At 41.2% G+C, this 27,978-nt stretch overlaps 1 protein-coding gene across 2 annotated transcripts in view; it reads left to right on the forward strand.

Moving 5' to 3' along the window:
- Map3k7 (mitogen-activated protein kinase kinase kinase 7) overlaps positions 1-12,058 on the forward strand; it is a 63,400-nt gene extending 51,342 nt beyond the window's left edge. For both annotated transcript variants that reach the window (XM_059254072.1, XM_059254073.1), the window contains 3 exons: positions 5,986-6,047; positions 7,343-7,458; positions 10,054-12,058. In XM_059254072.1, the coding sequence (XP_059110055.1) occupies positions 5,986-6,047; positions 7,343-7,458; positions 10,054-10,234 (359 nt within the window). In that variant the 3' untranslated portion in view covers positions 10,235-12,058. The remainder of the gene's footprint in view (positions 1-5,985; positions 6,048-7,342; positions 7,459-10,053) is intronic.
- Positions 12,059-27,978: the final 15,920 nt, after the last annotated feature.

Raw genomic sequence — 27,978 nt, forward strand, 5'->3', positions numbered from 1 at the left:
ATTTTTTTCCCAAATACTAAACATATATGTTGAAAATAGGTTTTTCCAGTTAGAAAACATCATGTGTCCTTGTACTTAACTCTGTGATTTTTTTATCATGATCCTTCCTGTTGGATCTTTCCAGTAATTAAAATTCCTAGAATGGTAAAAAAAAAAAAATAACCATCATCTTTATCTCCATTTCTACTTTTTATTATACATTATTTGGTATTTCATACATGAACATACCCACCCCCTACTCCAATGCCTCCCAAACTCTCTCAGTTTTGTGTTTAATTTCCATTGTGTGTATTCCTTGTTCATGAGTCTGTGTTGTCTAAGGACATTTTCACGTAAGTACATACTGCGTGCTGAGCAGACCTCTGTACCCATACCCTCTCTCTTTCACCCCCTCCTTCCTGCTAGTCCTCTTCATTCCCTCTGGCCAGTTCTCTTCTACTTCCATGTCATCTAAAGACACAAATGAGAGAAAATGTAAACTGCTTTTCTTAGACCAGTTCAGTTTGTTTCCAGTTGCCTCCATTTTCCTTCAAAGGACATACTGAACACTGTTGTGTATACATACCACATTTTCTTTCTCCTCTGTTGTTGGATATCCCATGAGTTCTGTAACTCAGCTCTTAGGAATTAGTGCTGCAGTAAGCATGGATGTGTAAGTTTTGCTGGAATTTGTTGAACTTAAGTCCTTTGGGAAAATACCCAGGAGTGTATATCTGGGTCAAGTGGTATCTCTGCTTTTAGTGCTTTAAGGAACTTGTACATTGATTTTATGATGGCCGGACAAGTTTACATTTCTACCAGCAGTGTATATAAGGTGCCGTTCTGCCAGATGAGTTGAGATTGCAGGTAAGTTCTCATTTGCTTTCCCCACCCCCCAACAATGGCTAGTGAGATTGAGCATTTTTCGGATTTTTCCCCCCATGGGAATATCTTTTATTCTTCGACAATTTCATGAATGTACACAATGTATCTTACCCATCCCCAGCACCATTATCCTACCCCCTTGGACCCACTTCCCAACATGTCCCCCTTCCACATTTGTGTCTTCTTTTTTATGTCCCACTGAATCCAGTGAATGCTTCTTCGGATAACCCGTGGGTTTGGATCATCCACCAAGCATGGGCAACCTACCAACAGCCACACCCCTCCAAGAAAAACGCTTGTGGCTCTCCTTCCCCAGGCAGCCATCAATTGCTTAGCTAAGGGTGGGCCTCCTGAGCCTCTTCCCAGTCATGCTGGTATGTTGACTGCCTTGGTCCTGTGCAGGTAGCCACAGCTGCTTTGGGTTCATGAGTGTGATGCCCACGTCCTGTCCATCAGACAGCATTTCACAGCACTCCTTCAGATCCTCTGGTTCTTAGAGTCTTTCCTCCTCCTCTGTGATGTGCTGAGCCTTGGGGCTGTTGATACAGCTGTCCCATTTAGAACTTAACACGTGAACCAGTAATGAGTCTCTGCATTAACCACTGCAACTTCTCTGGCCGAGGCTGAGAGCACCACTAACCTATAGATGTAAACATAAATATTTAGAAGCCACCTTGACAACATGTTAATTTAGCAAGATAACATTAGGTTCCCTTCTAGGACCTATAACCTAATCAGCCCTGGGCTTTAACCAGGTCATTTTCTCATGTGTTTATCAGCCATTTGTGTTTCGTCTTTTGAGAACTCTCTACTTATTAGCTTATGTACTGAGTTGTTTGGCTGAGTGCTTGATTTCTTGAGTGTTTTTTTCTTTTGTATATTCTAAATATTAATCTTCTGTCATGCATACAGCCATCAGAGACTTTTCTCCCACTCTATAGACTCTGTTCACTTAACTCATTGGTGGTTGGTTGTTTGGTTTGTGGGTTGGTTGGTTGTTTTGTGATAGGGCCAGGATCTCAGAGTGTGTCACTGGCTGTCCTCAAAACTTGCTATGTAGACCTGGCTGGCTTCAAACTCACAGAGATCTGCCTGCCTCTGCCTCACAAGTGCTGGGATTAAAGGCCACTACACCCAGCTTAACTTTCTTTTTCCTGTGAAGAAGCTTTATAATTTCATGAAATCCCTTTTGTCAATTGTTGGTGTTGTTTCCTGAATGTCAGCCTCTGGGTTTTTGTTTGGTTTTTTGTTTTGTTTTTAATTTAACTTCTTTATTGATTCTCTGGGAGTTTCATATCATGCACCCCAATTCCACTCCCTACCGATCCCTCCATATCCTCTTCTACCTCTGCAGTACAGCCCCACAAAAGAACATTTAAAAGATCTAAACAAAGCAAGCAAGCAAACAGTACTACCTCTTCATTCATCCTGGTGGCATTAGGAGCCTTGCTGTATCACACAGTATACCCTTTTGTCCAATCAGCTATATTAGCAAATGTTCATTGCAATGAATCACTGGTATGGTTCAAGGCCTCTGGTTTCTGCTACACTGTCATCACTGGATCCTCACTGGAGCTCTTTTGGGATCTTGTGGCTACCCCGAGTCATGGAAATCCTGAGGGTGTTGTTCCACGGGACCAGTCCCTTCACAAGCTCCAACAGGTCCTAGATGGGGTAGATGTTAGGGTGGGCCAACCCAGGGCCCAGCTGTGGGCCTGGGTAGTAGCTGAGCTGGTCAATCTGAGCCACTGGGGCCACCTGCCTCAGACAAGGGGGCAAAGTCAGCCCTCCTAGGCCCAAGGCCTCAGGGTCGGTTCTTCCTCCCCTGTTGTGAGGGGTGGGATCGTCTCTCCTGAGAGAGCAGAGGTCAGCTCTCTTGTTACAGTGTCCAGCTAGAGGCAAAGCCAGCTTTCCCTGGGTCAGCGAAGGGTGGAGCCAGCCCAACCTGGCCCTCTGATTTCGCCTCTCATAGTTCCTATGGGCCTGAGGTGACATGGGCCACAGACATCAATACAGTCCCCAGCTGCACCTGGACCACAGACCCAGACATGGCCCCCAGCAGCAGCTTGAGCCCGATAACATCCTAGCTCTGGGTGGAAACACTGGACTCTCAGGTCGAGATGGTTCTGGCAGCAGCATGGTCCCTAGAAACCACCAAGGCCTCAGGTTGAGGCCCCAACCCTGGGCTTCTATGTAACCTTTGGTGACAGCACGGCACTTGAACTTCAGCGCAGACCCCAGCCATGGTAGAACCATGGTCCTCAGCAGCAGCTAGGTCTAGATGTCACCATTGCCCCAGGAGGCAGTTAAAGCCACTTAGATCGTCACAGGCCCCAGCAGTAATATGGCCCTTGGACAACAACATGGCCCCAAACCTCGGGCATCTACACGGCCTTTGATGGTAACAGGAACTTTAGACATCAACACAGACCCTAGTTGCAGTAGGACCACAGACCCAGACATGGCCCTCAGCTGTATCCCTGGCCCAGACATTACCATGGCTTTGGGTAGCAGTGCAGGAAACTCAGATCTACATGACCCCAAAGGCATCATGGCCCTCAGACACCAACCTGGACTCAGGTGGCTGACCTGACCCTGGGCATCCTCACAGCCCTCGTTGGCAAGAGGATCCACATATATCCATCCAAACCCTGGCCATTATAGGGTCACAGACCCAGACATGCCCCTTGGCAACAACCTGGGCCCAGAAGATAAGTCCCAGGTAGCAGCATAGGCCATCCAGATCTGTATGGCCCCCCACTGCAGCATGGCTTCCCAAACTCCAACAAGGCCACAGACTGTGGCCCAGATCCCAGGTGTCCGTGTGGGCCCTAGTGGAAACCGGGGCTACAGACTTTGACACAGACCCCAACTGCAGCTGGACCACAGACCCAGACATGGCCCTCAGCAGCAACTCAGCCCAGTCAACAACCTGGCTCTAGATGGAAGCCCCAGCCACTCAGATCAGGATGGCTCTGGCACCAGCATGATCCCTGGTCACCAGCAAGGCTACAGGTTTTGGCTCAGAGCCCAGGCTCCATGTGGCTAAGTGAAGATTTTGATTTGTGTTCTAGTAAGTCATAAAGGAAGGTGGTGTCTTAAGCCTTGGAAGATGAAGCCATTTGGAATTTTCCATAAGATCAGCTATTATTAATAGTAGCAATTAAATTGAAATTTAGAATTCAGCTTTCTTTCTTCACAAACTAAAATATGATTCCAGTATTTGTAGATACCTAGTGTAGTTTAGTCAAGTTTATAGTTAAATTTTAAAAATTAAATGATCAGCTTTTCTCTGTGTCATGTAATTTAGAACTGTTTATTGAGGGATGTACGTACCCTCTAGTTTGGGTAAATTAAAAATTAATAATAGCAAAAGCTCCCCAAGATACTCTTCAGTCACATACCAGAAAGAAAAAGAAAGCATCACAGAAGTATGTCTTAGTTACTTTACCACTGCTGTGATAAGAAGCCTTGACCAAGGCTTCCTGCAGACCTTACAGTTTCAGAGGATTAGAGCCCATGACCATCGTGGCAGACAATATGGCAGCAGGCAGGAGGCGTGGTGCTGGAGCAGCAGCTGAGAGCTCACATCGGAATCCAAAAAGAGGCCAAGAGAGACACTGGAAATGGCACAAGTCTTTTGAAACCTCAAAGTCCACCACCAGTGACACACCTCCAACAAGGCCACACCTCCTAATTCTTCCCAAATAGTTCTAACTGGGTATAGAATATTCAGATATATGAGCCTTTGGGGGCCATTCTCATTCAAACCACCACTAAAGGAATATGTCTGTAAAGAAAGGACAATGTTAATATCTATCATGTTTGGAAAAACAGAAATTTTGCCTTACTTAACCAAAACAGTGTGAGTTTTAATGTTTCATGAGAAGAGATCATGTCTAATTAATATAAAAATAAACTTTCATGGAGTAATAACCATGCTATCTTGTGAGCAGTTGTTAATATTAGAAACTGGAAGCTGGTATTCCAACTTAGGTACAAATGAGAAAGTGAAATGCCACTCCTTGGCTTTAGAAATCAAAGATGAAATCCAGTAAAGGACCTTAATTTTCCCTTTGTGGAAAGCTTTCATTGTTTGAACCAGCACAGTGCTTCTGAAATACCAACAAATTCTACTTGATTCTGAAGTGCCCATCAGAGACTACATGCTGGTACAGTGGAGTGGAGAGGTAGCCGTGATTGAGGGGAAGAGCCGTGGGAGGGAAGTCTTTAATTGAGGAAACTTTTTCAAGATGGTTCATTCTTCCTTGTAAGGAAGCTATCATTTTCATCCCATTTGAGTTTTATGGAAAGCAGTGTCTGAGTGGGTCATCTCGTTTCCTCAGCCGTTCATTAGATTCCATGCAGGGTCTCCACTGTCATCGTGCATGACCTTGCTTTAATCCATAACTAGTCTTTGAAGTGGGAGGGCAGTTTTACCGCCTTTGAAACAAACAAGACCTGTACTTTGAGTACTTTTGGTAAGAGTGGCTAATGGCTTGAATTCACCAATATAACTATTTGGGACATGGTGTTGAGCCAGAGTTCTAAATGCTTCTTTTGTCTCTATTATTTGTTCATGTCGTATATTTTCACCAATAATGTCTCATTGAAGCAGGCTGGGGGTGTTCACAACAGCGTCTGTGTCAACTGAAGACTATCTGGAGACTCCAGAACACTTGCTTTTACCTTTCTTGTGTACACTGACGCTGACAGAGTTGATCCAGCTCCTGGTGAACAGAACCTGGGGAAAGGGATATAGGCTTGAATTGCATAGGATTAGTTAGGACTGAGTTTAAACTTGAAAATATAAAGGCTGTGTGCCATGTCTCTGTTTTTAGTTAAACATGGGCCTGTGATCTTTAGTATATAGTATCCTATTCAGTTTAGAGCCAACTTAAATTGTAGAATAAGCTTATATTTTAATATCTGGGACCACATGTTCCCCCTTTTTCATTTAGTATTCAGAACCAGACCCTGTTCATTACCAATAACAGTAACTTTTATTTAATAATATTTGGAGGGGATAACATCTCATACCCTTTCCCACTTGTTTATTGTTATAACAAATGAATACTTACATTCTTGAATTAATAAATAAAATGCATGCTTGGCTTCCAGATACCAATGGCTCAGATAACTCCATCCCAATGGCGTATCTTACACTGGATCACCAGCTACAGGTAAAGGAGCACATTTGCTTTTCCTCCTGGGGTAGTTCATGGTATTCACAGTGTGTTCCTGTCCATTTCTTTATGCCTTTAGCTGACCCCCTTCAGCCAACTTCACAATCAAAGTAAAGTAAATGGCTTTGCCAGGCATGGTGCTCACACCTCTGATCCCAGCATGTGAGAAGCAGAAGCCAGAGGGTCAGAGCTTCAAGGTCTGCTTTAGCTACAAAATGAGGTTGAAGTCAGCCTGAACCACAAGAAAGCCTGTCTCAAAAATCTTTTATTTTTTTTTTTATCAGTTTTTAAGTTACTTAGGTTTAGGATTAACATAGTTTATGTTCTCATCTCTATAGTCATCTTAAAATAGTTCCATATCTCTGTTGTAAGACTGCCAAATATAGCATTTTCACTCCGTAATTTTTTAGTGTATTAAGATACAAAACTTCCTTTTAAAACATTTTGTGTTGCATCCTTAGGTTCATAATGACTGAAAGCATATGTAAAGTGTTTCAATGCTTCTTTATGAATGTGAGAATTATAAGCATCCTGGGAGCCCGGCATGTGCTGTTAGTCCTAGCTACTTGTAGGGCAGATAGGACTGAAAATTGCAGGTCTGCCTTGGCAGCCCAGTCCTGTCCAATTAAAAGAGCCGGGCGGTGGTGGCACACACCTTTAATCCCAGCATTCAGGAGACAGAGCCAGGTGGATCACTGTGAGTTCAAGGCCAGTATGGTCTACAGAGCAGGATCCAGGATAGGCACCAAAACTACACAGAGAAACCCTGTCTCGAAAAAAAAAAACAAACAAACAAACAAATAAATAAATAAAAGAAGGGTCCTTAGTATGTTCCAGCTGTGCAGTAGGAAATGTCATCCCAAAGCTTCACCTGGTCTCGTCACAGCCATTCTGAATTGGCTGACAAGGGAGCACCAAGTTTACCAGGACACAGAGTAACACAAACAACTTTCAGAAAATTTGTTCTTGGGCAGTTCATGAATGTATGAAGTGCATTCTGGTGACCCTAATCCACTCACCTGTAGTTACACTCTTACCTCTTCACCCTATTGCACCCTTCCCCTACAAGTCTCTTTCTCACATCCATGAGTTTTATTTCATTTTGTTTACTGTGTCTAACTCTGTGGCCCAGGGTTTGGCACTGTCCAGTGAAACCTGGTGGGCTCCTCAGCACACTTACTTTTGCTTACATTGCTTTAATGCTATAAAAACATGTCAGTCAGACTCTGCCTTAGCCATCATCTTAGGTAGATACTGAGGTTTACATTTTAACATTTTTGCTTTCTTTCCAGCCTCTAGCACCATGCCCAAATTCCAAAGAATCCATGGCAGTGTTTGAACAACACTGTAAAATGGCACAGGAGTATATGAAAGTTCAAACGGAAATTGCGTTGTTACTACAGAGAAAGTAAGTCCTTTAAAAAAAAGTTAAAAACATACTAGTATTTTGAATTTAAAATATATTGAGATAGCAACATTATTTTAAAAGACTTTAAGAAATTGTTGTCTTAAGAGTTCTAAAATTAGTCATTAAACTCATCTCCAAGAGCTAGAAAGATGGCTCAGCACATTAAAAGCACACATGTTGCTCTTGCAGAGGACCCAAGTTTACTTCCACACCCACAGTGGCCAGCTTACAGCCATTTGTAACTACTGCTCCAGGGCATCCAATGCCTTCTTCCAGCCTCTGAGGGCACTGCACTCATGTGCACATACCCATACAAACACACACACACACACACACACACACATACACATAATTAAAAATAAATCTTTAGGCTGGTGTGGTGACATGCACCTTTAATTTCAACATTCAGGAAGTGGAAGCAGGTGAATCTTTGTGAGTTCAAGGCCATCTGGAGACCCTTCTCAAAAAATAAGTTAATGAATAAATACAAAAGGTATTTCCATCTAGATTTATGTTAAACTATAAGCACCTTTTAACCAGTTTCATGCAAAACTCATCCTTTTGATGACATCATGTAGTGCTAAGGAAAATGAACTTGGTTGCATACCCAAGTTTATGTTGTCAAAGTCAAACAGTGGAAGGGTGTTTAGAGTTATCACTACAAGGTTTATTGGTTCTTGACCAAAGGTAAAGTAATGTTTTCCTGGCATTTGGTTGAGTTTGGTCTCTGAGGCGGTTTTCACAGTCTTTCAGTGTGTGTTGACTAGAGCAGGGATACTGTGACAGCAGGCTCTGTCTTTGTATCTGTGAGTGTTTAGGGGTAATTTTATAGCCACCTATGATTTTCAAGAGCGATAGAAACCACCTCCCTTCTGTATTTAAAAACTTCTGCTTATTTCCACACAGGTGCGTTTGGTTTGGTTTGGTTTGGTTAGAAGGTTGGTATTCACTTAAGCATGAACCTTGTGAAATTTTAGACTTGTAAAGAATGAAAACTAAATGTTGTAGAAAAAACTGTGATAAATGTATATATGGAAATAGAATTCTTACAGTAACTTGCATTGGAGTAAAAGTTCTTATTTTCCAGAGTAATTTGTAAGAATTCATCTGTACTTGTGCTTCAGAAAGGGAGGCTCGAGCCAGCGAGGTAGCGCAGTGGTTAGGGGCATTGGCAGCCAAGCCTGACGACGTGAAGTCCATCTCCAGAGCCCACTTGATGGAAGGAGTTTGTCCTCTGACCTACACACACCCCGTGGTGTGCATGTGTATGCACACACGTGCGCGCACACACAATAATATAAATGTAATAACAAAAGAATAATTTCTAAAAAGAGGAAAATAGTATAATAATTTAAAGTAATCTAAGTTGGTATCCTGAAGATCTCAAATAGGAAGTTGAATATTATGGTCTGGAAGCTGTAGGCATAGCAATGGAACTTCTAAAATTTTGTATTTGGGGAGGAGCCCTGCATTTATTTCTGTATTTAACCTGCCTTGTCACATTTAACTATGTGAAAGAAGAATTCTCTGTTAACAACATACAAATGTTGGGGGCTGGAGAGATGGCTCAGTGGTTAAGAGGACTGGCTGCTCCTCCAGAGGTCCCAGGTTCAATTCTCAGCACCCCCATGGTAGCTCATAGCTGTCTATAATTCCAGTTTCAGGGGACCCAACGACACCCATGACAAAACACCAATGCACATCAAATAAAAATAAATAATTGTTTTAAAAAATACAAATGTTGGATATAGGTGAATGTGAAAACTATGACACTTGATCACAGTACTTGCTTTAAATTTTTAGTTTATTTATTATGTGGGCAGTGTCACAGAACACTGGGGGTACTATTCTCTTCTTCCACTGTGTGAGTTCTTGAGATTGAACTCAACATCAGGTTTGGTGACTCATGCCTTTTTTACCCACTGGTCATCTCACCAACCTGAATACTTAGTTTAAATGATAAATGTCAGGAAGCTACTTTGAATAATAAGACCTCATTATTCATTTATACCCAGGAGTCTCTTGCTTCAGGGGCTAATTCTCAATATCCTCCGAAGAGAGGAAGTTGAAGCTGACCTGTCTGTAAAAATAGGGATCTCCTGAAAATGTTTACAGATACTCTTCTTGCTGTTGTAGAGTAGAAAAGAACTTTAAGTGGTATAATATCTCTTAATTAGCTTGCAGATGTTCTGTTACTGCCATTGGAGCTGTAGTTAAATAGGACTGTGACTTCAGAATATGGATTAAGATATAATGGCATATGAAAGTGGAGTGTGAACTATGACACAGTTCTACTGTCCTGGAACTGGATGGAACCTTTTTTCTTGCTACCAAATGAAGAGGATATCAAATGTTGCAGTGATTTCTCTGTTTCCCTGATTGCCTTAAATACTTACTGAAAGGACTGTGTTCCTGGTGTGGTTCCTGTAGAAGAGTGGGTGGTTATTTCCATTCTGTCCTAGGATTGTATTGGAGTAGAATACTTAACCTGCAGAATGGTAGGGAGGAAAAGTTCTCATTAACTGAGTTTCCTTCATCAGCTAAAGGTGTAGCTCTTCCCACCATGTGTAATGTTATTGTGTAATTTGTTTTTAGGCAAGAACTAGTTGCAGAATTGGACCAGGATGAAAAGGACCAGCAAAATACATCTCGTCTGGTACAGGAACATAAAAAGCTTTTAGATGAAAACAAAAGCCTTTCTACTTATTACCAGCAATGCAAAAAACAACTAGAGGTCATCAGAAGCCAACAGCAGAAGCGACAAGGCACTTCATGACTCTCTGGGACCGTCACATTTTAAAATATGCAAAGACCTTTTTTAAGAAAAGACAAACCATTATGACAATTCATGAGTGTTAGCTTTTTGGCGTGTTCTGAATGCCAAATGCCTATATTTGCTGCATTTGTATGTCATTTATTTTTTTTCTTATGGTGGATATACAGTCCACTGTCTTGTTACGTAAGATGATAGCACCTGTGGCTTGGAAAGGCAAGAGTTCTCAATTTCAGAGAACATGCAGTAAACTTGGCTGTATATGCATGCTCCTGGTGTGAGCTAGCTGACAGGGGGGTATCACACTAGCTACTGTGTGCAAGCATCGTCCTTTTTTCTGTAGTAAAAGGTGGAACCTCAAGGATGTTCTTCTTAGAGCTCATCTCAAAAGTCTGCTATTTTCCAAAAGCTGGTGTGCACCAATGTAAAGACAGGGTATTATAAATAACTGGTGGTACATTACGGAAGTACAGAACGTTTAAGCTGAGTTCAAAGACAGGGTTTTGTGCCAACACATCCTGGAGCAATATTAAACATAGTTCCATCTGTTAATATTAAAGGTAAGTGGTGGCAGCTGTGTTTAATGAAAGCAAGTTTAGTGATTTTCTTTAGGCTAAACATCGTTTATGAGATACTGAATATGTGCTCTTTTGTATGCCCTAAGGATTTTCAGTTCTGTGTAGAAACAGAAGCTTTTCTGACTTTTAATATTAGTATCAGATGAAATTGAAAGAACATGGTCTAGCTTAAATGATCCTTACAACAATTATTGAATCGTGTTATGGTATATTCGAAGAAAATTGAAAAATAATGGAAACATAAATGATTGGCCCAGCCAAAAAGGCATGTCTGCTTATGATAGCAAATAAGCAGACCAATCAGGAGACCTGAGGAAGGAAGATGAAGTGAAAACCCACTTTCCGTAGATATTTGGAGGATTGATTTCTCTGAAGTCCGATCTGGAATGACTGCTACCTTCCCATACTTTTAAGAGAATTTCAGCACTTACAAAGAAAATATTTATATTGTTAACATTAAGTTTACTACCAACCTTCAAAATAACTTAAAGGTAAATAATAAAATGCCATTGAAAAAAAAATTCCCTAAGCTCTATTTTTTCAGTCCATGTTACTACATTTTGATACCAGTTTGAGAATGTCTTTTAACTAAGGCTGCCGTCAGTCTTGCTTTTATAGTGTTCATGTTTGTAAAGAGAACACTTTGGAACTGAAAGCATGATTGCTGTGGTCCTTAGACATCTATCATGTTCCTGCTCTGTTTCAGAGGAGCACAAGAAGCTATCAAAATTGTTCTTTAAAATGCTGAAGCAGGTAACTTTTCTTCCATTATTTTTTCCTCTCTGAGTTTTATAATGAATCCCTTCTGTATACAAATAAAGGTATAGGGCAATTTATAGTAACATGTGCCTTCCTCCTGGGAGCTAAGTGTCTTCTTTCACTTAAGTAAAGGTTATCGGTCCCAAATTCTATCAGGTGAAATTAATTTAAGCCCAGCATTAATAGTTGAAATAAAAATGACAGAGAAAATGAGATAGCTGTAGACTGAGATGCCAAAGACCAGAGTCTCCCTGACACTGCACCCCAGGGGTGTGGTCTCTTTTAGGCAGCATGTCAAAAGTATCTCGAAATATGAGTGCTGAGTTTGACTTTCCATTAGATTTCATGTTACATGGTTATAATCTCAGTTCTAACCAGAAATTTATTTTGCAAGGTCATCCTAGAACTAAAAGGATATTTTATCTGCATCATCGTAAGCAGTCACTTGATAAAAGTATCCAAACAGGTAAATGGAAGAAAATACTAAATTTACTCATGGTACCAATGGCAAAAGACTGTTAAGCAGTTGCTTGTGGTCAGTTCTTTGTGGCTTCCAATACTGTAGTGGTCCTGGACAGCCTTGAGTAAGTGCATTGCCACACTCAGATGTGTTTTTAAAGTTCCCGCTATCCCTGAAGATTAAAACGACAGCATACATACTTGAATCCATACCAGTTTACTCGATGTCTCTACCCGTAAAACCGTCCAATACCCAAGGTACCAGGGAACCGGATGTGTCGTTAGTTCCTGTTCTACAGTTTATTCAAGCCTAACTTTCTGGGTGCAAGTACCAGATAGGGAGACAGGTTTGCCAAGTGATGGCCAAGAATCACAGTCCCTGCACAGAAACTACTTGCATTTTGTTTTTTCCAGGAAAGGAAGCAAAGTTTGTGTAATGTGGAGAGAAATCCCCCTCAGCGGTAAAACTGTGTTCTGGATTGAATAAAAGTCAGTTAAGAATGTTATCCTACATACTGAAAAGCTCTGCTTAAAGTTATTTACAAATGGTCAACTACTTTTTGCTGAAGTATTTTTAAAGTAGCGAAAGTCTTTTTCCTTCGATTTCTGTCATGCTCCTAGTTCCATCTCCTGCTACAGCCAGAGATTATAGGTGGGCTTGTTTCCTCTGTGTGTGTGTGTGTGTGTGTGTGTGTGTGTGTGTGTGCGCGCGTGCGCGCGCATGCACTCTCCGTCTTCCACACCTGACTCCTTTCTTCACGTAGTAAGTTTTCCTTTTACTCCTGTCATTCAGAAATTTCTTGTAAAATGATGTGATGTAGAAACTCTTGTGCATATTATGTAACTAAAGGAGGCTTTTTCAATTTATTTTTGTTTCTAATAAAATTCAGATTGTTATTTCAGGCTGGTATGTAGAGATGGTAGCTGGCTTCTCTCCGCAGCTGAGCTGTGGGGTTTGCGCCAGTGGAGTTCACCTAACATAGACTAATAACTGAAACACCAGTTTCTTAGGATACTCAGCATTGCTGTGCCATAATCATGATGCTTTGGAGAGGTCGAGGCATTGGGCTGGAGAGATGGCTGGGCAGTTAAGAGCACTTACTACTCTTGCAGAGGTCTGAGGTTTGGTTCCCAGCACCCACATGGAGGCTTACATCCCTCTGTTCTTGCATGCAGATGGTGCATATTTACTGTGGCACACACAAACTATTATTTAAGTGAGAAAAAAATCCTTTTTATGTTTTCATGGGCCTTCATTTTAATGAAGGACAGCATAAAAGTGACTGTTTTCATTACAAACTTACTTAATGTTTTTTTCTAAGCTACAGTGAGTATTTTGCTCTTTTATCAAGTAACACTCCAGCTTATAGATGAGTGCACATATTTTTAATATATCCATTAGTTTCCTTGTTTCTTCAGTACTTACTGACAAGCTGTTACTGATGCCAAGCTCTGTGTTCATGTCAGCCCCACAGTAGAAGGATCCCCTGTAAGATGCTGAGGATTGGAGCTCCTCAAGGAGAGCATTTGTCCCCGGATCTACTTTTCTACCTTCTCCGTCTGTTTAGGTGAAGTCACGGATGTGGAGACTGGCCACTTATCAGCAGAGGAAACATTTTCCCACCTCCTCAACCCAAAAATCTGTTCTGAATGACTGCTATGCTATAAAGTTCCCCCATAATTTAGGGGTGCCTCAATGTTGGCGTTCACTTACTTTCACCTGAAAGACAAAGTGCCCAAAATGGACGTACAAATAGAAGATCCTAGGCCAACTGAAAGAAGACCTGCTCAGCACACAGGAAGTGAGCTATGGTTGTGCTTTGTTATTTCTGTGGTGGTGATATTTTTGTTTCTGCTTATTGGGAAGTCTTTTATTTAATTGGCATAATTTATATACAATAAACTGCATCCATTTTAAAGTGTATAGTTTACTAAGTTTTGACAGATACATACACATGAAACCACTCCAGCAATCAGCATCCTGAATACGTCTACCACATGTATAAGCTCCTGTCCCCTTCAAGACCCTGTATAGACAACCACTGGTCTAATTGTAAAGATGAATCTGCATTGTCTGTAGTCTCACTTAAATGAAATCCTGCCCTGTGGATTTCATTTTTTAAGTTTTGACCTTCAGTCTGAGTGGTTTCTTAATTCCTTTGGAGGACTTTCTAAGCCATTTCTGGTAATACTTGAAACTCTATGTTGGCCTTTGAGGGGTACCTAGATTTTAGGAAATGGAAATGTGCTTAATATGTCCTGTTTCACTGTGCAGTGTCATAGCTAGGAACATTTTAGATCATCTTATTTTTATGTTTTTACAGAATCTCAATCGTTGGCTCGCAAAATTCCCCTGCCTTTGTATGTTAAAGTATGTATTTGTAGCTGTATATAGTCATGGGAAGTAGTATGTTGGTAGGTACATGTTACATTTTTAGTATATACTATTGGTTAGTATAGCTTTTAAGAATGTTTTCTTCTCTTTGTGGTTAGATTATAGGTGCCTCCTGCTTGCTAAAACTCCTAAGAAAGGGGGCTACAGAGATGGCTCAGTGGTTATGAGCACTTACTGCTTTTACTGAGGACCCAGATTCAATTCCCAGCATCACCATGGTGGCTCACAACTCCATAACTCCAGTTCCAGGAGGATCTGACACCTTCTTCTGACCTCCAAGGGCACCGAGCATGTACATGGTGCACATACATACATTCAGACAAAAACATTCATACAAAGAAAATAGAATAAATCAAAATGGATTCGTAGGAAAGACTTACTACATCACAGAACAGTATACAGAACTGTTCGGTGGCTGTGGAAAGAGCTTTAGAGCATTTGGCTTATATCTCACACAAGTGCCATCTGTGGCCTCCTTCATGCCTGGCCTCTGCTATTTCCCATCCTGCCATGCGGCCCTGCCAGAATTGAGTTTCTATTTAAGGGGCCTGCCGTTCATATCAGTTATTGTAGTTTTGTGTTATCATCTGAGTCATCTAAAATCTAAGGCCACTTTCCAGTGAAGCTTTTCTGAGAAATGAGTTGATGTTTCCCAGTGATTTTAGATTTCCAAATGAGGAACTGAATTCTTTGTCCTAATTCAGTGACCAGTGATAACCTCACATATGCTAAATATTTGTCTTCTGAAAAGCAAAGGTAATTTTTAAAAGTTATTTAAATTTTAGATGTGTGTGTATACACCTCATCTTCAGTACTATAAGAATTCCAACACAATTCTTCACAGGGATTGAAAAACAGTCTTCATATGGAAACACAAAAAACTCAGCATAGCTAAAACAATCCTGAATAAAAAGTGAACTGGTTTCAAGTTGTATTACAGGGCTCTAGTGATTAAAACAGTATAGTATTGACATAAAAACAGACCCCCCCCAAAAAAAAGGGGGGGTGGATTGGTAGAATAGAATTGAACACCCATACAATTCTACACACCTACAGATACTTGGTTTTTGACAAAAATAAAAAATACTGTGGGAAATGCAGCACCTTTAAAAAATGTTTCTGGTCAAACTGGGTAGCTGCATGTAGAGGAATGCAAATAGATTTGCATCTATCATCCTCCACAAAACTCAGTCCCAAGTGTATTAAGGACCCTAACATAAGACCAGGTAACCTGAGTCTGACAAAGAAAATAGGAAATAGGTTTGAAGTTACTGGCACAGAAGAGGAATTTCTGAGCAGGACGCAGATAGCACAAGCACTAAGACTACCTATAACTGGGACCTCATGAAGCTGAAGGGTTTCTGTACAGCAAAGGACACCATCATGTGAGTGAATGGGGGGGTGGGGATCTTTACCAGTTATACTTCCGATGGAAGTTAGTATCTAGAATACATAAAGAACTAAGGAAAAAACCAATAACCCAATTAAAGTACAGGGTATAGAACTGAACAGTTTTCAAAAGACAAAACAAATACCTAAGAAACAAGAAATATTCAACATCCTTAGCCATCAGGGCAATGCAAATTAAAACTTGTACTTCAGGTAGATTACTTTTCTCGGGGTGCATTCAGGTTGCTGGCTTCTGGAGGATACATATTGCTTTGATTATTCTTGTTTGTGGTTTTGTGCTGGGATCTAGGCATCTGACATTTTAAATGTTTCTTGGTGTAGTTATGTGAGCTCCTTGTTGGATAAGTGTTCCCCTTTTTGGTTGCTGCTGCCCACTCTAGGTCTTAGCCAAATGTTATCCCTGGTAGAGAGTTTCTGTGGGTGGACATCTGTCACAAAGGAATTGAGATGGGCTTTTAATGAAGGCCAAAAGGAGCAATAGTAGGAAAGAACTAGGGTCCCCTTAGTTTCACACCAAGAGGCAGAGTCCCTAGGAGATGGCGGTGCCCTGGGAAGAGGGACTCCTGTGGGCAGGCTGCAGGACTAAGAGTAAATCTGGAGTGACCAGAATGGAGAACAAGGTAGACTGCTTTTTTTCATGTGGGTTCAATGTGACTCGTCGCCTCCAATTCTTGCCAATGTATATTCCCTGCTGTGATGGACTCACCTGGAACTGTGAAGCCAAAATAAACACTCCCTTCCCCAAGTTGCTTTGCCAGGGCATTTTGTCAGCAACAAAAGAGACACTGATAATAATCAGTGCTAAGTGTGTGCACATGCCTACAATCTCAACACTCAGGACAATTACCATGAGTTTGGGGCCATCTTAAACTATATAATGAGGCTATCAGTTGTCCCCTTCAAGACCCCATCTGTAAACAACCACTCGTATAACTGTAGATGATTGTTTATTAGAGGTTTTTTTTTTTTCTTTTTATGATTTGGCCTCTTTTGAATCTATCCTTTTTTAGCAAGCATTCTTCCCTATGTTTAAACTCCAACGTGGATAGAACTCAAGTCTAGAGCCAAATCCTTGACCTTTATGTAACTCAGTGGATTAAAAAATAGTTACACAATCTTTTTCCTAACTCTTACATGGCATGACACATCTAAGCCCCCACTTCTACCCATTCACATCGTTACATTGGAAGTAAACAATCGTAGATTCTTTAATTCAAAAAACAGTTAGTGAATACTTAGTATACAGTTGTCAAAGTACTGCTTAAATATACAGTTGATTGACAGTGTCCCTGTTCCTATGGAACTTTCAGTGTGGAGAAAGAATAAATGGCAGATCAACGAACCTATAATTACAGGTGTTGATACATGTCCTGAAGGAAAATCATAGGACACCCTGAGAGAAAATAGTAGATGTGGAGACATCTAGAGTATAACCCTCTGAAGAAGCAATATCCAAGCTGAAGTCTGCCAAGGACCTAGACATTAGTACAGTAAAGAAAAAGAGAAACATTGTGCATAAAAACACTTATGTGACCCCTGAGAAAGTAATTGGGAGATCTGGCCCCACCCAATCAATAAAGATTTGGGATGTGTATACCGCTCCTTGGCATATATCTGAAGGTTGCAATATCCTACAGAGAAGCCTGCTCAGCCAGGTTCATTGCCTCTATTCACAGGGCTAGGAGATGAAAACAACCTAAATGGTATTCAACTGATGAATGCATAATGAAATGTACATACATACAATGTAATGCTATTCAGCTGTAACAAAATGAAATAATGAGGCTTTCAGGTAAATGAATGGAGCTGAGTGAGGCAACCCAGATAGACAAATGCCACACGTTCTTATTTGTGGATCCTAGCTCCAAATCTTGAGATGTGAGTGTCTAACCAAAAGTAACCTCAGAAGCCAGAAAAGTAAAAAGGGACTATGCGGAGGAAGGAGCTCAAGAAAGGGAGGGGGGGTAGTAGGACACAGGTGCTATGAAGGAAGAAATTGGAAAAATTGGAGAGGTTAGAAGCCGAGGGAGGAAGAAGTGGTAAAACTAAGGATGTTTGAAAAAGCTTCAGGGAAACATATAAGCTTACTTAAAGCACATATATGTAGTTTAAATGAAAGTTCTGCTACATGGGAATGGTAATGATTCCAAGAGACAGGGGACTAATAATAATTTAAAAAAAAAAAAAAAGCCCTGTGCCAGGCATGGTAAACTTCCAGTTGTTGGTCAAGGGAATCCAAGAGACCCCCCCCAAAAAAAAAAAAAAACTATAGGCTATTTCCATTGCCCTTTGTTACCTCCCAGAACTTAAAAGTAAGACACTACTGCTGAAGAGAACACACACTTTGGACACAGGATTTGGAGGAATTGAATTGGAACTGACCTGGAAACGTCATTGAGGAAAGAAAGTGATATGTAAGCTGCCAAGGAAGAAAAGCAATCAGTAGTCATACCCAGTTATAAAGCCTACATACCACAATGACCAGCACAGCAAGACGTCTCCTGGGGGTGAAATAATGGCACTTACATCATGGGGTAACCAACATCTGTCTAACTGAACTTAAAGCCTGCTTAACAGGTGAGAATTCATGCCTGGTATTGTAAACATAGCCAAGTACTCTTGGCTGGAGAGACCAAGGACCCTAGACCTTCTGTTGTCACATTACTAAACCAATATAATTTCTAACTGCGCTCCAAGTACTTATCCCACAGACAAGTGTGGCTCTCATCCCTCACCAAAGAAGCTTCTTTCTGTGTAGCAGCTGGAGACTACAGAGATCCACACTAGTCAAAATGCAGAGAATAAGTGAGCATGTGGTACCTAACCCCAATTAAACTACAAAGCAACCCCTATATCTAAGTCTCCGGGAAAATAGTATAAGGAGGACTGGAAGATTGTGAAAGCCAGAAGAACAGAACACCTGCTGTGAGATGGAGGACTGCACCCGTGAATTCATGTAGTGATCACACCAGCATGCTGATGTAGATGGGGGACATTCTACCAGGTCCCATTCTGCAATGAAGTCTATAGGGAATCAATGGCTGCTGGAAGGGAAAATACTTTTTCTCCATGGATGAGGCTCCTAATTGGTTATCTAATACCAAGTAGTCAGTCCTAACCAAATGTCCAAACAAGCAACACTAAGTAGACTCAGTAGATTGTATATATAATTACATGTATGTTAATATGTGTGTGTGACAAGAGGTCATGAATTTGAAAGGTAGGGTAGACATGGAGGAATTGTGAGGCCAGAGGGGGGGGTGGAAATACAGTACTCATGAAAGCATCAAAAAAAATGAAGATTTTTAAAAAGGGTTAGTCTTAACTGGGTACTAGCAAGGTAGCTCAGTGGCTAAGAGTCATTGCTGTTCTTGCAAAGGACCCAGGTTCAGTTCCCAGAATCCATATGGAGGTTCACAACCATCTCTAACTCCAGTTCTAAAAGATCCAACACTCTATTCTGGCCTCTGCTGGCACTGCACACATGTCATGTACATTTGTACATTTAGGCAGAACACATACATAAAAATAAATCACTTTTGTAAGTTTTAACAGATAATGAAATTATAGGAAAAATCATTTAACAGGAACCAGGAAAGGATAAAGAGAGAAAGAAAGAAAGAAAGAAAGAAAGAAAGAAAGAAAGAAAGAAAGAAAGAAAGAAAGAAAGAAAGAAAAAGTCACAGTCATAATGAAGAACATTTTCCTAAATGAGAAAACAGCTTCAAAATTTTTATCTGCGTACATCTACATGATGATTTTTTTTTCATTTAAATTGAGAAATATAGTAGCATTGAGAGTGGATTTTAGAGAGTATTTTAAGGTTGAGTAATTATTCACATACAGAAAATTTTAAGTATACAATTTGATTAATAAGTGTACTTATCAAACGTGAAATATGACAGTTTTCTGTCCCAGAGTGTCCTGGGCCTGTCTGGAACCCATTGCTCCTCTACTTCCGTGTTTAGAGCTTGCTGCTCAAGATGTCAACAGTGCAGGCCTTCCACATGGGTTTGCTCCTTGGGTTGCTGCAGGTTGCTGCATGTATTAATAATTTGTCCTATCTTCCAAGTTTAGGGGCAGGATCCCGTTTGTTTCTATATAAACTTTGTTGATCCCTCACTGGTGAACATTGGAGCTGCTTCCAGTTTAGGGCTCTTACAACTAAAGGTGCTATCAACATATTTATATCATGTGAAATTGCATATATAGTCACATGAAAGTAAATATACACATGTGGGCAGGCAGACAAACCCAAGACTTTCTCCGAAGCCCTGATGAAAGAACAATGGGAACGTTAGTTCTGTGTCCTTGTCCAGGAGTGCATTTGGCAAGGCTGGTGTAGGGTTGGAGCCCATGCCTCACAGCAGTTGAGGTTGCGGCTTCTGGGGACCCGACTCTTCCCCCTGGACTGTGATGATCAGACCATGGGCAGCTTCTCTGAAGTAACCTGTGTTCTCTCTGCCAACATTGTCTGACTTGGCTCTCTACTGACCATGGCTGTTTACCCCATTGCAAATAGTGTATGTGATGCAGTACTTCTTAATAAATTTGCTTGGCATGAGACAAAGCTTGTGCAAAGACCTCTGTCTTCTATTGTCTTTATCTTTCTCATCCCCTGGCACCTCCCCATCAGGACCCTGTCACTGAAGAACAGCCTGCTGGACTAGGTCACACATATATGACATATATCTGTCTTCACATCGACATGTATTTTCTCTTGGCTAAATGCTTATAAAGTAACTTTAAGTCTTTAGGTCTATAAGATGACTTAGTCACCTTATAAGTATGTCTTTAAATTCTCAGAAAATTCACAAGTTTTCCCAAAGTGGTTGTACAATTTCATATTCCCTTGGGCAGATTATGATAATTCCTGTTGCTCCATAACCTTGCCAACATATTGTGTGGTCCTTCATTTTTAAGTTTTTAAAAAATTATTTCTATTTTATGTGTGTTAGTGTTTCACATAGCCTACGTGTATGTCTATGCACCATATGTGTGCCTGGTGCCCACAGAGGCCAGAAGAGGGTGTGAGATTCCCTGGAACTGGAGTTACAGACCTTTGGGAGACATGATGTGGGTGTCTCTGGCCCTTTACTTTTTAATCATAGCCATTCAAATGGGTATCTTATTGTGGTTTGAGTTATGTTTTGCTTTTGGAGAATTTCATAATATATATATATATATATATATATATATATATATATATATATATATGTTTTTCAAGACAGCATACACTATATTTTGATCAACTTTCTTTTGCAATTCCTCCAAGATCCTCAACTCCTCCTTTACTATGGTTTTTTACTTGCATTTCTTTAAGGTGAGATGCTTTTGTCTATGAGTATAAACCTGACATTTAAAAGGCAGTTAGCAGCACTCGGGAGGCATAGGCAGGCAGAACTCTATTAGTTCAAGGCAAGCCTGGGCTACAGAGTGAGTTCCAGGAAAGACGCAAAGCTACACAGAGAAACCCTGTCTCGGGGGGGAAAAAAGGCAATTAGATGTTGAGTCAATTTAGTTAAACAATATTAGTAGTTCCACACTTGGGTCTGTGACTTCCAGGCATTGGTGGTTAACCAGGCTTATAATAACAGGCATGGGCCCCCTCCTGTGGAACAGGCCTCAAATCCAATCAAAGGGCAGTTGCTTCATGCACAACAGCTGTTATAGCACAGGTAGGAATATATTGTTCCATAATTTGGTTTTTTTGGTTCATAGGGTTCATAGCTGAGAAAGACCACTGATGCCCTTTCTACCCAGCAGCCATCACATGAACCTTCTAGCACTTTGAAAGCTAGCCAACATGGAGGAATTTTTATTACTCGACACCAGCTTGGTTTCTCTGTATCTTACAATCAAGGAGTATGTGGGGTTTGATCCTCTAGCTCTCTGGTCTACTAAAAGGGCTAGCAAATGCCTGTATTATTTGGCGGGAAAGAGGGTTGTCCTCTGGTGCTTCCCTGACCAACTTCTGCAGAGGTGCCCCACACCTGGGACCAGAGATGTGGTCTCTTACCTGGGCCAGGCCAAGGGACCCAATGGGGGGCTGTGGCAATGCTCAGGTCTGGAGGTGGAGCAGGTTGCCAGTTTATCCACTTTTAAATTTATGCCTTTGGTGTGCTGTTTAAAAAAATATTTGCCTACCTATGTTGCAGGTGGTACTCTAGTTGCTGCCCAGCCCACTATCCTTCTACACTGTACTCAATAAATTTTTTATAAACATATATGCCAAAAAATATATATTCACCTAACCCAAGATACCAAATACTTCCCCCACTCTGTTTTCTTAGAACTTAGCTAATTTGGCTTAAAAATTAGGTGTACTCTAAGTTATCATCATGTTTGTGGTAAAGCAAGAATCAATGTTTTTATTTGTTTGTTTGCTTGCTTGCTTGCTTTTCCCTCACCAGCTATGGAGTTGTGTTCCAGCACTGCCTACTGAATGACCTGTATCTATAGCATTGTTTTAGCTCCTTTGCCAACACTATTGCTCATGTGTGAGTCTACAATGGATGAGTCTATGATGGATTCAATAGTTTCCCTTGAACTGGGCTGTGTGGATTTTATGGTTTTAAGAGAAAATATGGGATCCATTATAGACTCACGTGAGCAAGGGACTTCTTCAAAGGTGAGTTGTAATCTCCATATCACCAGAACAGTTTTGATCATTGGAAACATGCAAGGAAAATCTTCAGGAACCGTATGTGGAATATTCCTTTACACTGTGTGAATATATATCACTGTGATTGGTTTAATAAAGAAGCTGACTGCCCTATAGCTAGGCAGTATAAAGTTAGGCAGGAGAACCAGACTAAGAATGCTGAGAAGCAGCAGGAGTCTCAGGAGACACCATGAGATGCAGAGCAAGCAGGATGGGAAGTACATGCATGAAGTAAACAAGCTTCAGGGCAGCACATAGATTAATAGAAATGGGTTAATTTAAGTTAAGCTAACTAAAAAACAAGCCTATGCTATTGGCCGAGCATTTATAATTAATATTTAGCCTCTGTGTGGTTATTTGGGGAGTGACTGGTGGGACAGAACTGATCAATGGTCTAGACAGAAAACTCTACCTACAACTGTATTGTCTACTGAGGGAAGTAAATGGAGGGACAGTTAGTCCCTAAAGGACAAATCCTAATTTCTTCTTCCCTTGAAGCACAAACCTTACAGATGTGTGCACAAAATTAACAACAGAATACACATATGTGCTAGCAATTCGTGTAGCCAAATGCAGCTCTGCATGGAATGAAACACCAGAACTGGATGCCACTGAGGAAGCCTCCTTCAAGTTCACCTTGCTCTGCCTTCAGTTTTGCTCCCTTAAGTAGATGATGAGATGCTGGCCAAGAGTTCATGTCAACAGACTGAGAAAACCACAAAAGGATGGATTACTTTTGAAGCTGGCTTCACTCATTTCCACAATTACAGGCCATCAATGAGTCTATTTTTTCCAGCACTTGTCCTGTCAGCTTCCAGTTCAAACTGCATGCTGCCTTTGTGACTTCACATGTTCTTTGGGAAAGTATATAAAGCAAGACACACATTTCTTTTTCTTGCCTAAATAAACCAGCACCTGAGCCAATATGGCTGCCTGAAATGTATTGTTGCTTCATTCAGCATCTGAGCAGTGTGCCACTCTCTATAAATAACAACCTGTCACAGTGACAAGTGTGGAGGTAGCTGATCTGAAATGCTAAGTATTCAGGCAGGCTGTATTTACAGACTTCCATGCATGAGCAAGAAGCAGATTCACCAAAATGAAGCTTCTACAGCTTAGAGGCAATGCTGTGCTTATTTGAGGGTGTGAGGGATGTCTTCTTTTAATGTTTTAAAGGTCTAATGGAATCTAGAAATATTAAATATTTGTTACTTGAAAGATTTATCACCTTTGTTTCAAATTCTCTTACTTTGCTAGCTGTTAGAAACATCATCCATTCGAACACGGCATCTCTTCTCTCAAGACCATCCTCCTCAAGCAGGCTTTGTAGCACATGGATGCTCTTTTTTTTCCCCTTACTGAATGACCATTATTTGTCTTGGTGCTGATTTGTGTGTGTTCAGAAATAGAGTGAAAGGGGAAAGAAATGGGGTCAAGATGCCACTGCCTCAGGTTTTACAATCAGTACTCAAGAGATGTTTGCTGTCCAGCATGCTGCTCTGCCTTATGTCAGCAGTCATGAAATTGCCCCAGGGTGCCTGGTAGCACCTGGTCCTCGGATGAATAGCTGACTGTGAAGGGTTAACAGGTGGAAGCAGACTTGCACTAGTCCTCCTTGGCTACCATCACCTCACAGTCTTTTCATAAACCCAGCTCAATTTCCTCCTCAGAAAACTAAGCAAGAGGGATGGCTCAGATCAGATAGTGATGTCTAGTGTGTGGTGGAATAATTCTTTACACTGTGTGAAGATGTATCACTGTAATTGGTTTAATAAAGAGCTGAATGGCCATTAGCTAGGCAGGAAGAGGTGAGGCAGGACTTCTGGGGACAGAGAGCTCTGGGAAGAAGAAAGGAGAAGTTTCCAGCCAGACACAGAGGGCGCAAGACATGTAGGAGAAGAGCTAAAAGCGACAAATCACATGACAACACATAAATAAATAGAAATGGGTTCATTTAAATTCTAAGAGCTAGTGGGACAAGCCTAAGCTACAGGCTAAACTTTATTAATTAATAAGTTTCCATGCCATTTTTTTGTGAGCTGGCATCCCAAAGAAAAAATCCTTTTACATAAGAGCATGGGAATGGAACTCAGTTGGTAGAGCTAGACTTGAGTCCCTGGGTTTCCATCCCCATCATGCATAAACCAGGCATTCTGGTGCAATGGCTCTAATCCCAGAAGTCATGGGGAAGGATCCTGGAGGACCAAAAGTTCAGCTTCATCCTCATCTACATAATGAGTTCAGGGTCAGCCTGGGTTGTATGAGATTGCATCAAAAACAAAACAAAACAAAAGAACAGCAAAACCTCACCAACTGTAAAGTATCTATTCCCTCAATATTGTTTGTATTAGCTTCACTCTCCACTGGGCTCTGTCCCCTGCAAGTCAAGTCTTGATGATAAAACTTATTGAAAGGGGGGAGTAGAATTAGTGTGAATTTGTTGATTCCTCCTTTTAGGACAAGTTAAAGCCTCTCACAAACACAGTATGTCAGTGTAAATGTTGCACAGTCCTTTTGAAAATCCTGTCTTGACTGAGAACCATTAAATACATTTCATGCAACCAAACATCAAACATCCAGAAGCTTGCACAAAGAAGCCACATCACTTCTGGGCCAAGATTACTGGCACAGTGGAAACCTACATTCCCAGCAGCCCCTATCAAACCTTAGTGACACTACTCTGAAGCCTAGTGGGAGCTGAATGTGGTGCCCCATCACCATAAGACATTAACTGTGCAAAACAAGGAATAAACTGGTGATTATTGTAACCATTTTTTAGAAACTCAAGGAAGCAGAACTGATTGTGAAACTGTGCAAACCATTGAAACGGTATAAATAAAGACTGCCCAGGCTCTCCAGGGCCTCTTGTTTGAACAACAACAGGTGGCCACAGTCTCCTCTTGGTGCCAACTTCACACATCCATCCCAGGTCATTGAACCCATCTGGAGCAAGGCTTCCAGCAGCCCTGTCTGGGTGCTGTGTGGCGGTAAGTCGGTAAGTAGAAGGTAACTTCTTACAGCTCTGGCAGTCGTAGCTCTGAGACACTTCCTTCTCGTCAGTTCTATAATCACAACCACCTTTCTCAGTTAACTCTTACTTGGCCTTTGGGTCTGAACTTGAATACCACTTCCTCAGAGTCATCTTCCCTGCTATTCAATCTAAATTAGTCTTCTTGTTACGCTTCTTTAAATACCTAAAGCAAAGTTCACCAAATTGAAAATTAGCTATCTTCATACACACTACTGAGTAGCACCCTGTGTATTCCTAGGCTTGGGCAACCACTAGCATTTTCTAATTCCATAACATTTTCCACCCTAAGAGAGTATTCATCTATCTTCTACAGCCCGTGCAACCCACCACTCCTTCTGTGTCTATAGGTTACTTACTCGGGATATTTCTTATTAAATGAATCTTGTTTCATGTCTAGCTCCTTTCACTTAGCACAGTGTTTTCAGATTCTCCCATCTGCTTGCACATGCTACTTCCTTGCTTCTCTAGTACCACCCTGTTGAAAGATGCAATGCATTTTGCCTTTTCTACCTTCTGGTTGTTGTGAATGAAGCTACCCTGAATAGTCACATGAAGAAGTAACATGTATATTTCAGCTACTTTACATGGGTGCTTAGGAGTGGAATTGCTCACTCATTAGGTAATTCTGTGCTTAGCTTTTTGAGAAACCATTCAAAACTTAAAAGGAAACTCCTCTATAGTAAATGTGTGCCCTTCTCCCCCAATCTTGTGCCTCTCCTTGTAACTATCTTGTAAACTATGTGAAAATTTTGTCTGATTTATTCTCCACTGTATCCCCCAAAAGGCAGGCACTCAAAAATAGTTATTCAGTTGGGTGGGTGGCACACACCTTTAACCCAGTAAGGCAGAGGCAGATGGATCTCTGTGAGTTCAAGGCCAGCCAGAGCTTCATTTGTACAAGACATCTTGGGTGGATTTATGGATTTGAGGGTCAGATGGGAAAGAGATCAGAAAGGTTGCTAAAACAGGCTTACAGATTATTGAAAATTGCATATTATGGGGAGGGACACACACAGGGAGCAAGGCTTATATAACCCCCACTTGTCAGTCAAAATAGAAACCCACCCAAATAACACCATTAGTAGCCATACTCCTCCTGCTCTTGAACCCCATAAAAGGAAACTCCAAACAATAAACACAGCCCTCGATTACCTTCACTCACCACATGTCTTGCTGTCAGTCTTGACAGTGCATTCCTTGCTAATCTGTACCATTGCTTAGCTTTGAATAAAAATTATTGCTACTCTTGCAGTTTGTGGGGGTTCTTATTTCAATTCCTTCAATAAGAGGCTAATAACCTGCAAATATCCCACTCGGACCCTGACCCTAAGTCTGACCACCAGTGAGAGCTGCAGACACTTTTGCATATTTACATTGAAAATCCTGAGTATTCTTCCATTTCAGTAAAATATGTATAATATGCAACTGACCTGCTTTGACGTGTTTTTCTAATCTTTTAAGATTTATTTATAATTATTTTATGTGTAAGGGCATTTTGCATGTATGTATATGCGTGTGTACTTGGTTCCTGCAGAAGCCAGAGAGGGCGTCAGATCCCTTGAAATTGAAGTTCCAGGTAGGTGGTTGTGAGTTGCCATATTGGTGCTGGGAATTAAATCTGGTTCCTCTGGAAGAGCAGCCAGTGCTCTTAACAGCTGATCCATCTCTCCAGCCCTTCATGGCATTTTGAAGTACATTGTTTGGGGGTATTACGGAAACTTCCAGCATCCAGCTCCAGAATGTCTCAGTCACCCAATCTCAAAACTGTTTTTGAATATTGATATTTCACCTAGGAACTGTGTTGGAAAGCCAAGGTAAGATGATGACTGGTGATTGCCTATTACACAGAAAGAGGAAAGCCAGTAGAAGGCTCTGTGTGCAATATGATCAGGTGATGTTGCTCTCAAGAGGAACTGGGCAGCTGAATTTCCTCAACTTCTGAGAAATTCCCTATGATTTAAACTGAAATTGAAACGTGTTATTTGAGGATCTGGAGAACTGGAAAATTACGTTGATTTCATACATTCTTATCACATTGCTCCACTAAAGCTGCCCAAACCTTCTGCCCAGTTGCCAATGACAGGGAAGCTTTAAAATATGCTTTCAGAAAAATGTAAGTCCTCAGTGTGAGGTAATTCTGTTACTTGCTTCATTTGCTCGTGTTTAGATGCAGTTGTTCTCACAGCCGGGATGAAATCTGTCACCAAAGGAGTCGCTTCCGCGAGCAGCTGGTTTCTGCTCTCTCCACCGTGCTGCTGACCCTGTTTCTGCTGACCCCACCGTGCATCTCCAGCAGCCCAGCTCTGAGCGCAGATCACACAGTCACACAGAAAGCACACTGCAGGACCTAACCTGTATAATCACCTTCACGTTGTCTTATTTAACTTCCTACATTGGACAAGAGCAAAACTGCCAAATCCAAAAGATTGCGGAGTGGCATGGGTGGATGAA

This window comes from Peromyscus eremicus, chromosome 2 (assembly GCF_949786415.1).
Source record: "Peromyscus eremicus chromosome 2, PerEre_H2_v1, whole genome shotgun sequence".
In the NCBI taxonomy this organism is placed as follows: Eukaryota; Metazoa; Chordata; class Mammalia; order Rodentia; family Cricetidae; genus Peromyscus; species Peromyscus eremicus.